This window comes from Ruditapes philippinarum, unplaced genomic scaffold (genome assembly GCF_026571515.1).
Source record: "Ruditapes philippinarum isolate M1 unplaced genomic scaffold, ASM2657151v2 ctg1146_1_1_1_1, whole genome shotgun sequence".
In the NCBI taxonomy this organism is placed as follows: domain Eukaryota; kingdom Metazoa; phylum Mollusca; class Bivalvia; order Venerida; family Veneridae; genus Ruditapes; species Ruditapes philippinarum.
The window spans coordinates 42,922-55,659 of NW_026853527.1; the positions used below are offsets into that span (position 1 = coordinate 42,922).

A 12,738-nucleotide genomic window follows, 5' to 3' on the forward strand; every position below is an offset into this window, starting at 1 on the left:
AAAGATGGCTGTGACCTATGGGGAAAGATGGCTGTGACATATGGGTTAAAATGGGTGAAATAGCTGTGACATATGGGGTAATATTGGCTTTGACCTATGTGGTAAAATGGCTCTGAGCTATGGGGTGAAGTGACTGTGACCTATGGAGAAAAATAGCTGTGACGTATGGGGTAAAATGGCTGTGACCTATGGGGCTATGGGGTGAAATGATTGTGACCTATGGGATAAAATGGCTGTGACCTATGGGTTAAAATGGCTGTGACCTATGGGGTAAAATGGCCGATACTTATTATGTAAAATGACTGACCTATGGGTTTAAATGGCTGTGACCTATAGGTTTAAAATGGCTGTGACCTATTGATTAAAATGACTGTGACATATGGGTTAAAAAGTCTGTGTCCTGTTACTCTAATTGGCTGTGTCCTATGAGGGAAATTGGCTGTAGCCTTTGAGGTATAAAAGCAGTGACTTGAGTTGAAAAAATGGTTCTTTACTTGTTGATAAGATAATGCATGCACAATTTGATTAAAACATTGTTACACAAATACATGTTATTATTATAAATTGATAACAAATTGATATTTTATTGATAAAAAATCTCATTCTATCTCATATTATCTAATACAACAGTGCTATGCAAATAAGGAAAGTTCATATTTTAAAATAGTTTAGTGAAGTGAATGGTCAAGTAGCTTGATACGACCAAACAAAATAAGAGGAAGAAGGTTCTTTATGTCAGGTGGTGTTATCAGGTTAATGAAACTCTACAGGAAATTAGGGCTTTATTTGTTTAAAAAAGGCTTTTGAAGTATGAAACAGTCGTAAATAATGAATAATAATAATGAATAATATGAATTTGAAGTGTTTAATAGACATCTAGGGAGGTGTTCAGTGTATAAGATAGGAAATATTAGGATTTTTTCAAAGGTAATTTGTGATTGTATACATTGTTTTCCAATCGTTTTGATAGGTATGCAATGAATATTTGTATTGCCTACAGGTGCATTGTGGGAAAACTGTCATTGGAATATTTGAAAATCTCTCAGTTTTGACAGTGTTTGTTGATTTTGTTGTTTATGTTGTTCCTGAAGATGAGTCATGTTTCTAAACAAAGATGCAATGTTTGCTTGTTTAGTATCTTTCAATCTCTGGCAATAATTGAAATGTTTTTTGAGCTTATCGTAAATCATTCAAAGAAAGTGCATGTTGCTGAAACTGTTAGAAGTTAGCTTCTTTTGTGAAATCTGTTGTACTTGATACAAATTTGTTTTGTCCGCCCATTTATCTCAGTAGGGAGAGCATTGGGTTTGTAATGCAGAGGTTACTGGTTTGATCCCTAGTTGAGGCAAAATTTCGCCACTGACAATTGATCTCTGATGATTATTTGTCTCTCAGCCATGTGGGAGAAATTGGTAATTACTGGTAAGTTATCCAGAAAAGCTGGTTAGGTTGACCAACCTCTGAGATATGAATGGGTTCAATTGGGACAACAACAAACAAACAAACTTTCATAAAATCTCTTGTTCTCAGTACTAATATGTTTTCAATACATGCCATGCCCTTTAATAAATTTGTCTCTCATTTGCTGTGGGCAATGAGATATTAATTATCAACATTGCATGGGATAATAGTAAGCCATTTAAAATAAAGCTTTTATAAGTTCTCTTGTTGAGTTGAGGTGCCCCTATATGTCTGAAAAAATTCCATAGGGCTTTAGAGTTTAAAGTATTATATTATAAATTATAACCTAATAATGTTGGTGCAAGTTAAACGAAAGCCTTCACTTTGCATTTCTTTGTTTTTGAAATGTGTAATGAGATTTTGAAGAGAATGCACCCTCATGTTGCCAGGTGTTCCTGTGGAAACTTTATACCATCTTGATCACCATACCAAAACAACTGCTATCATTTAAACATACAAGGTAATTAGTAAAAGGTATATCAGTTAGCCTTGAAGGAGATATTTTAATCAGACAAACTGTTCTCATGTAGTGTGGCCAGCTCAGAAAAATAAATATACATATACCTTCTCTTGGCTTCTGGTCAACAAAAATATTTGACTTATATTTGGAGGAAAAAACAAAATAACATTGGATAGTTGCCTTTAAATTAATGTTTAATCACCATGTTGTAATTCATCATTGTCAAAGATCAGGGTTAGGTTAGTGCTCATGCGATGTTAACTCAATGATGTGAAAGGTCAAGGTTGGAAGAGCCAAATGACCTTTAACTTTCCTCCCATCCCTACTACTGCTTCTGTTGGATTTTAAGAAATGTTTGTATACTTTTCGTAGTAAAAAATAAAACAAAACAAGAAAATTATGCATAATATTTAATGCAATTTGAATATGATACATTATTTGGAATGGAATTTTTCATTGCCCATGTGACTTTGATATGTTTAATAACAAAGGAATGCCATCTATAATTAAATACTGTAAGTGATAAATTGTTAATGAAGTTGAATGAACAAGAAGCATCACAGGGGAGTTAATGTTGATGACAACATCATAAATGTGCATTCAATTAATCTCTGGTGTGTTGCTTTTGATTAGCACATACAAAAATCTGGCTCTGATATGTGACTTCAGACATCTCAGATGTTTATCACATTTCAAAATGCTCAGTGTTGCAGGAATTTTTATAGAGTTTTTACTTTCAGAGCGCAAACAATAATATTAATTGTGGGATTATGTCATGGGTATTAAGCCCAGCCAACCTGCACATCCATATAATCTGACCTGACCCCTGTGCTTAAATTTGATGATAATTTTTATTGCAATCTCTTTAACACTTTACTTCAATTATTGGGACTATCCATTATTAATTTTAGGGATATAAAGATAAAATTTAATGCTAATCTAACTTTACCTGCTGATTTTCTTAAATAGACTTGCCCAGCTCCGATTATTGGGACTGTCCATTATCATTTTTAGGGGGTATCAAGATGAAAATTTAATGTTAGTCAGCTAACAGTGTAGAGCCTGATCAGACTGCATGGATTTACAAGCTGGCCTGGCTCTCTACTGGTGACAAAGGCTTACTTCCTTTGGTTTCAGAAAGGCTAAGACAATGAAACAGTTTTATATACAATATTACATAGTAGGGCAACAAGTGTATTTTACAAATTCAGCTGATCAATGTTAAAGATTAAGAAGGAAAAAAAGATGTATAGATTGTACATGTAATGTTGATATTTTGTCTCCTGTGGAGCTATAGATGAAAGTAGATAATGCTACTTTAGTTAATATTCTAGAGCAGCCTAGGTCCCTTGTAGATATATATAAGATACAGAGATATCCCCAAATGATAAAAACAGTTACAAACCTGCATGTAAATACCTCTTTATGTGAATACTGTGAAGGGCTCCCAGTTTCTTTGTGTTTTTTATGTGGAATATATGTGGGGAATAATTCGGTTAAAAAGATTTTCAAACATATTCAAGTATTTTTTTTTCCGAGGATTATAAAACTATTTGGTTAATTTGTTTTCAACAGTTATGTAGGTGTAATTAGGGATTTATTCGACCATCAGGCTGTTTTGAAGCAGTTACGGGATTATTTTGAATGTTTGGAGATTTATTTATGATCTGTCTTGATTTTTAAAAAAGTACGCATGAAATGTTGCAAAAATATTTTTTTGTACTTGTGTATGTAATGTAATGTTTTTAAGAGGTTATGATCAGTTGAAGACTGTTTATATTGGTCCAATATCAAGAAATCATATCATTCTTGAGTTGTAGTTATTAATCTGATTCCATTGTGTACTTATCTTAACCCTTCCCTTTGCTGAAACCCAAAGATATTAGCCATGCCTGCACATCCCTTTATTTGGACCAGTTTGTGGGCAGTCTAACCAGACTGTTGTTGGCTGACTAACTTTAAAGTTTTTCATCTTGATATCCCCCAAAATTAATTATTGATGGTTTCAAAGAATGGGAGCTGGACAAGTCTGTAAAGAAAGTAGGTTATGGAATAATTCTAATGAATTTGTGTATTGTCCATTGAGTAAAATCACCAGCTTTCCGTAACATAACTGGTATGATACTTCCTCCATAAAAGAATTGGGATTCAAACCTAGAGAAGTAAGTGGCCAAAGAAGCCTGGTTTCACTATCAATCACAGTAATGTTAATTGGTCAATGATTCAAGCATGGTTTCAGTTTGGATGAATGACATTAAGCTTATGGCTATAGGATAAATTCTGCTGACTTAACTGATAATATCTGAAGCTGTTTATCATTTGTGGATTAATAACAAGTTTCAGTACTGGTGCTTAAGTAACTGAGACCTCCCTCCCCCTCTATAACTTGATTCTACAATAATGTGTACCTTGGTTATATAGTCTGGCTGCTTATATTTGATTTTTTTGACAGCCTATGAATCTTTTGAATGTCTATGGTTGTTTGGGGGATGGGGTGGGGGTTGACATCTGAAATGTTACTCTGATGATTTGTAGAGGAGGATTATTTAGGGAAATGTTTCATCTGCATACTGTCTGCAACATGGAAATAAATAACCAGAGCAATGTTAGGCAGTGATAGGTTACAGTGCCTGGACTGTATATCGATTACTGGCATTACTTTATCCTGTACTTAATTCTGTTATATATTGAAACTATATCGTAGGCTTAATTGTATTATATATTACCTAGATATTTGATGTGAACCAATTATTCCATCAATACAACATTCAGACACTTTTAGATAGGAAAGTGTAGACATGATATAGGAAATTTATATTATTCTTTTTTGTCTCGGACAGTTTATGGTAGATAGAATTGGCTGTTTTGTTTTAATTATGACCTGTTAGCCAGGTAAAATCCTTTGCAACCTGGCTACTTCTAGTAATTTTCTGTCATACATTTGCTGGTACTTATATATGTAGACCCTTCAGTTTTATGAAAGGACCCAGTTTCCTTAGAATAAAATGCCGTGTAAGTATGTGGAAATAAGATATTTGAAGATAAACAGTGACTTGAAGATAAACAATGCATTGCCTTAGATCCAATATTGATTTATTGAATTTTATTATCCTTTAGATTTTCATATTTTTCTAGACTTTACAAATCATGATGGCGCATCTTTTGCATAACCGTGTTTTCCTTTGTTGCTATTGCAAATATCATTAAACGTCAACCGTCATTTTATTGACTTCTTTTAAGGAATTGAGAACTTGGCTTAAGCCAAAGTTTGTTTTCTGCTGAAGTTATTGGCATGTTTCTAAGCAAACCAAGAAGACTTTTTCATAAAATCCGGCAAATCTGATTCTGGGTAATAAAGAGTTGCTGAGAGAGGAATTTTTATACAGCACTGCTCTATATAGAGATTTTATTTACAGAACTGATACGAGCAGGGCAATTAATCAATATGGTTTCATAATAATGGTCAAGTTATAGCTATATAGTAATAAATGAGATGATCTCGAGTCAATTACAATATTGTTACAGAAATCTATATACGACACAGGCTGTCTATTATATCCCGCTATCTAGAGACACACGTCTAGATAATGTTGGTATAATATACGGCTATTGGTTGGCAATATTTATAGTGAAATAGCAGAGGTCGGTGGTGACAAAAAAAAAACAAGTAGGAAGAAAATCGAAGAGTAGATAATTGACTTAGATATATATATTTTATATATATAACAAATGTAACAGACTATTAATATTGACATATTTTGGAAGTGCTAAAAGGTAATTTATATTTTGTTTCGTTTCTTTTCATATATATTTATGTTATTGTTCATCAGGTACCTAAAAAATATATATATTTACGATTCATTTAAGGTTATGTTTTTACGAAATTTTATGATTAATTATTAATTATGAATAATTGACATTTCAGATGCGATCAGTGAGAGTAATCCACGAGTGATAGACGATACACGTGCCCGTAAATTAGCCAACGATCTGAAGCGATGTTCTTATTATGAAACCTGTGCTACTTATGGTCTCAATGTTGAAAGAGTCTTTCAAGATGGTAAGTTTCGTTATTTTCCCTCAATCGAGGCAATATAAGGTTATAAACAGAAACTTTTTGGAATATAGTTGTTTTTTTCTTACCTTTATTTTCCCTCATTCGAGGCAATATAAGATTATAAACACAAACTTGTTAGAATATAGTGTTTGAAAAAAATATTTGGTATCTGTTTTGTCTGTACGTTACTAATGGTTACAGAAATACATAAAACTCATCTACTGTTCTTTTATACATAATTTTTCAAAGTGACCATTATAGAATCTTGATGTGTAAGAAAATGTAAATTCTTGTCAAAAAACGAACATTCGTCAAAGGAAAGGAACAGAAATTGAAAATTTTATGAGATGCGTCTGGTTGACATATATTATCGTGACATAATTGTATATATGCAGTTGGCAAGACTTTTTGTTTTAAAGTAATTTGGAGGTTTATTGGATGTCCAAAGTAAAAGTGACAGTATTATCGATATATGGTTGTTCTGTTTTGGGAGACATTTTTGACATGGCTTTAAAAGTTGAAATGTTGAAAAATGATTTAAGAAATTACTTTATGAATGCTTTTTAGAATTATGTAGCCTGAAGTTCAAGTATATAATTGTATTTTAGCTAAAAGAAAATCTGTTAACCTTAAAGAAATGCATGGATCCCAACATGGCCCTAATCTTTCCAATTCAAATTATCAGATTTGTAGATTTCAGTAAGAATTTCACCACAGTGTATTTGTTAATGAAAGAACATAGTTAAATATATTGTTATTCAAATAAAAAGGTCAAAGTAGGGATCTATTAATACTGATGCAATGATCTAGGACACTGATAACCAAATGGTTGAAGTAAATTACTTGGAATCACTGTCTCTTCACTTTTTTGGGTTCAAATCTTAAGATGGGTCTATAGAACTTGAAAATGTCAGTGTGCTATTTTAATAACTAACGTAAGGTCACTGGTTATACTCACTTGCCTCATTATAACTGAAGTAATGGAGCAGCATTGTTTAAAGTTGCGATATTGACCTTCACAATGTTAATAGATGTAAGTCCTAGAAAATAAGAGGACATGGTCAAGAACACAGGCATTAGACACAATTAATTTACCCATATACGCTCATAATACTATATATATATATATATATATAATATTCTTTATAATATAGTATTATCAGCGTATATGGGTTATTAATTGTGTCTAGTGCCTGTGGTCAAGAATATCTCAAGTCATGTTTAGAAAATTAAAAAACAAAACTGACAAGAACTTGCCAAGTATAAGCTATGTTCATATATTACAGACAGGAAGCTGTGGATTTAATTAACATTCATTGATATTAAAACAGGAAGTTATGTCATGAAAACAAAACAATTGTTAATTAATATACATTACTTATTTTATGAGGAAAAATTCTTTAATATGTTGATTACTTTGGAAAACTCTTCATCAGCAAAATATTAGGTAAATATTTTAATGTAATAAATTTTTATAAGTACTAAATAAGGTTGGTTTAAACCCTTAGCCTGCCGGGTGTGACTGAATCTACCAATGCGACCAGTGCAAACCAAGATCAGCTTGCACATTTGCACTGGTTTTTGGTCAATCTGTACTATTTATAAAAGTTTACCTAAAAATGGTTTTGTATTGAATGATGGACTATTTTATTTTAGATATTTAGTGTGATAAATGTTAATGCAGCATGTAAAGCAGTACTTTGGGTATTATATTTCTGTGATGATATGCTGCACAGATGAAATAAGATACAAAAAAATAACAACATTTTCTGTAACTTTTAATTTCAGTGCAAAAAGGTAACAATTTTCTCTTTAAGTTTAACTTTTAATTTCAGCTTGTTCTAGAATAGTTCAGTTTCGTTACCCCAGTATGCCTTCAGCTCTACCAAATGTGCCAAGTACCCCAAATCACTCACAACGTCCTTACTACATGACCCAGACCTCGAAACCGTATGATACCCACAGCACTAGTAGCCAATCAACATCAAGCAGTGGTACCTTAGTCACCAGGAACGATCCAAATGTAATAGCACAGGTAAATTATTTTTGAAAGTGTTCTGATGAAATATTAAAAGCTTTTACTAAATAAAGTTTGAACTATGTCTGAAATCAGTCTTAAGACCAAAACTGAGACAGTTATGAGTTTCAAAGAAAATGTTCTAACTTATGACTCCTATGTTAATTTCTGAGTAGCAGTGCTGATGGGCATTTACATACATGTATTGCAAATAAAGGGTCAGTCATTGTAGTTCTTTTCTCAGGGGAATTAATTCATGTATAGTCTACATTATTTAACTGAAGACATAACAGTTTTAAGTAAGTCCAAAAGTTGATTTTATCGCCTAAGACTTAGAATACACCTAAAACTTTCTATGATTTGCAGCCCTGCTCTCCAATTTGTTTATTGACAATCCTTTAAAATCCACTCTTAAATAAGGCTTCACATTAGGATCTGATGGACACCAATGGCAGGTCACCTTGTGACCCTTCAAACAGCCAATCAATGGCAAGCTTTAGTGTTTCAAAAACACATTCAGGTTCTGTTGTTAAATGTTGGAAAATCAATAGTAAGTAGGTTAAAATCACAATTTCAAGATATAACGAGATAACAATCTCTGGTGGCAATTCTATTAATCAGGGTTTTATAGTTTTATCATTTTAATGAAATTTGACATATTTAAAGGTACCATCAACACCTAAAGACATGGGAAAAGGGGAAAAATCTGTTTTACAGTGTTCTGTTACAAATTAATAAAATTTGACGTATTTAAAGGTACCGCCAACACCTAAAGACATGGGAAAAGAGGAAAAATCTCGAGAGAAAGACAAATCGGAGAAGAAGAAAGATAAACATAAACATAAAGAACAACCACCACCAGAGGAAGAGGTTGGTCACGTGACATGTTGTGTGTATCATGTGACCATAACTAAGGGTCATGTGACATACTTGTGTATCACATGTCTTTTTCTCTTGGTCATGTGACATATTGTGTGTGTCTTCAAGTAAAAGGTCATAAGTTGTGTGAATTTCGCTTGAATTTCACCTGAAGAATGTTGTATAACGTAATGAAAAGAGAAAGCTATACCTTTTCTTAATTTATTGAGTTAGACTTTTGATGTGATAAAATTCAATGATTTCTGAAGTGGTTATACTTGATTTTGGTAGCTGAAAAGTCAAAGGTATCAATCTATTGAAATAGATTGTGAAATTTTAAGTAGCTAGGGCACTTTCAGATACAAAATGACTGAAAGATGAGCGGTTTTATTCTGTTATAAAATTAGCTGCTACATAACTAGTTGATACTGTATAGTTTAGTTCACACAACTTTTGATGTCATTATATATGTACATGAATATGGCTTCAATATAGTACTCTACAGTGTCTATGGCTTCTTTTTCATTTTAATATTTTATTTTAAGTTTCGTTTTAAAAATTATGCATGTTTATCTTTTTGTTTGGTTAATTATATTTTATGTTACAATGTTTGGTAACAAGTTGACTTGACTGAGTGCAGGCTGGGCTCTATAGATATAGTGCATAACGCTGCATTTGTGTAGGTCAAAGGTTATATACTAAATGGGACTGGGTATGAATTAAGTGTATATGTATTTTATATGCCCATGCATAACATAAAAGTTAACATAATAACATTATCTCCTACATTTGACAGTATAGATGACGTCCAGTTAACAGATAACCCAAAATGATGAAATTTACGTAAAATCCGGTCTGACACTAAAAATAACTAAACATATAAATGTACTATTAATTTTGATTTCATGATTTTTGAGTTTTTAATTTCCAGCTTTCTTATCTTATGTTTTTGTATTGATATTTTTATTTTGGTTTGCATGTTGGCATGTTTTTTATGTTGATTTATTTGTAGGACGACGTTGATTACCCACACTCTACCCCTCTGTCATCTCGTAAAAGTAAAAAACAGTCGACAGCGGTCCAGAAATCTAATTCGTTCAGTGTAAGTTTCAGTTATGATGTTAGACTCCACGTATTACATGCACAGTCGTAATGTTGATCACTGCACAGTTTTTTTCAACTTTCATTTTGTGTTTGCAAAGACATTATCCCTTCAATATGCCCTAGAACATAATGTGTCTTCTCAACATTTCTCACAGTAGCTTGGCTTAACGGCAAAAATTGTTAAATGGCAAAAATTGTATTTCCAAAATTACTTTCATGTTCCAATTTTAAATCTTTAAATTGCTATAGGGAAGTTTAGATTGCTTGCTATTTTTGGCATTAATCTTAACACAAGATTAGTTGTTTTATTAAATAATAAACTAGTTTTCTCAGAATTAATGAACAAGAGAGAAAATTTTCAAAAAAGAAATTCTTTATATTAATTCACTGCTAGTGGCCATTTTGACAACAATAATTCTGGCACAAATTCAGAATTGGGACCAGCTTTTTAAACCATTTACTGCTTTGTTTCAACATTTTGATATATGATATAAAGATCCTCTTAAATTACAATGGGCAATGCTGGATATAATGTCAGGGAAGTTCAAGGGAGGTTAAGGTTGTCAACCCCTAACCTGTTGGAACTTAAAAGTGATTAGCCTTTGTCACCAGTTTAAGAGTCAGACCAGCCTACACGTATGTGCAGTCTGACCTGGTTTTATACTGTTGGTAGCCTAATTTTGTATTTTGATAATAAAATCCCTATAACTATGAATGGACTATTCTAAATTAAAAATCTGGCAAATCCATTACATAAATTCAGAAGGTTATGGGTTCAGCAATAGAGGCAGTGATTGGACATTGTTCTCATTTGATCTCATCAAGCTTAATGCCGCCTTGGAGCTTTTGTTATTTCATGATCTATAAAGAATGAAATTGAGCCGAACCATGACAAAACCAATGTAATGGTTTTGCGACCAGCATGGACCTAGATCAGCAGGATCCATGATGTTCGCTATCAGTTTCCCTACTTGTTAAAGGGTTTGTAAACGAACAGCATGGATCCTGATCAGACTGCTCAGATGCGCAGGCTGGTCGGGATCCATGCTGGTGTTGGTTTTGTCATAGTGCGGCTCATATAAAGATAATAATGTGCATGTACTCTTGATGCCTGTAATCACTGTTCTGACATAATGTATTAGAGAGGGTGTAATAAAACTGCTTATAGCTAAAATGAAATATTAACTAAATTACTACCAGTCTGTCCCATGTATATGAAATACTAGTATTTATATTTATATATTACACATATAGATAATGTAAACAATGCTTTAAAGATACTGTTATGTGGTGACCAAGGGGAGATAATACTAGTTTATTCATTATATTGGAACTTTCTGTATCTTTATAAACATATAAATCTCATTTAGTCTACATTAATACGGAATATGCTAAAATTCATACAGAAAACTAACGGAATGAAATGTAACATTATGCTATTAAAACATATTAAGCTTAACAGTTGTCCAGTAAAGATACTAAACAACATAAGGCCATCTAAGAAATCGACACGTCATGTTGATGGTCAAGAAAAAAATGGTACCTGGGCGTTATAAACAAAAAATGCTGCTATGTCTAAATATTGAAAGTAAGGCAACATGGGTCATTGCTAATGAAGGACTCTGGCTTTAAGGACTGAAAATACTGTTAGTTTATACAGAATTTTAAATAGTTTGATAGTGTAGGAAGCTATAAGCTTATAGACATACTCTATCAAATCTGTTTCTGGAAACAACCATTTCTAAGCAATGAGTGTAAAGTTCTTTGCTCAAGGAAACAACGGCTTTCTCCGGGCTGGGTTTGAACCTAGAGCGCAACTCTTAAATCTGACTCAAAAACTGCTCAACCACATCGCTACTTGGACATACCATTGATATGCTTGTATAAATTGTATAGGTTATATAGCAGTATGGTTATGACTGTGAAAAAATACCTTAGACTGTGAAATTCAAAGCTGCTTTGGTTTCTGTTCAAAATTAGAGCTTTTACGATTTTAGTTAGAGATATTTATTTTCGGGAAGGATGGAATGGTTTTATCATAGTTTACCCTGGGGATGCTGGTTTATAAACTAGGTTGTATGGACTGTATATCTGCCACTCATGTAACTTGTATCTATATAAAAGTACACTATTAAAGTTATTCTTTAACAAATTTGATTAAATCCTTAACAATACTTTTATACAACATGTAATCCTTAATGGAATTAATAAATTATACCTCAGTAAAAGTAACATTATAGTTTTTAAGTAAATTAAGAGATGAACTAAGTTTATAATGAAGGATTGAGTAAAAATACGATGATATTTATGTAAAGCCGCAACATGCGGAGAAAAAGCAAAGTGCAGCTACGCAGAAACTTCTTAAACTGAAACGATGCGGGAAACATTTTCTCTACAAGTCTGTGACGTCACGGATAACGTCCCCTATGCAGTACTGGATAAGTCAGGCATTACAGACCTCACATGAGTACAAAGCGATATGTGATAAAACGTACGAGTCGGACGCTGACCATAAAACGCAGGTGTGCTTGTCTTACTTGTATTTGTCAAGGAAAAAAATTGGAATTTTCGGGAAAAACTTTTGCTTAAGAGATTATATTTTCAGTTTTATTACACCCTAGCTAATATATCCAATATTTCTAATATGTGAAGGCGATTTTGTGATGTGTTTTGTAGACTAGGCATAATCTTAGATGTTTGTTTATTCTTAAAAACAAAAACAACATATATTAAAAACGAGAGTAATTCTTATTTTGTCGCTGATTAAACATTTTGAAATTT

General features: G+C 32.5%; 1 protein-coding gene across 22 annotated transcripts in view; it reads left to right on the forward strand.

Annotated features, from left to right (window-relative positions):
- Nucleotides 1-12,738, forward strand: part of LOC132737123 (arf-GAP with GTPase, ANK repeat and PH domain-containing protein 1-like) — a 78,576-nt gene that overhangs the window by 31,633 nt on the left and 34,205 nt on the right. For 16 of the 22 annotated variants that reach the window (XM_060724365.1, XM_060724361.1, XM_060724358.1 and 13 more), the window contains exons 6-9: nt 5,847-5,981; nt 7,814-8,013; nt 8,752-8,865; nt 9,866-9,955. In XM_060724365.1, coding sequence (XP_060580348.1) covers nt 5,847-5,981; nt 7,814-8,013; nt 8,752-8,865; nt 9,866-9,955 — 539 coding nt within the window. The remainder of the gene's footprint in view (nt 1-5,846; nt 5,982-7,813; nt 8,014-8,751; nt 8,866-9,865; nt 9,956-12,738) is intronic. The other 6 variants (XM_060724368.1, XM_060724377.1, XM_060724374.1 and 3 more) reach the window with 1 other exon arrangement.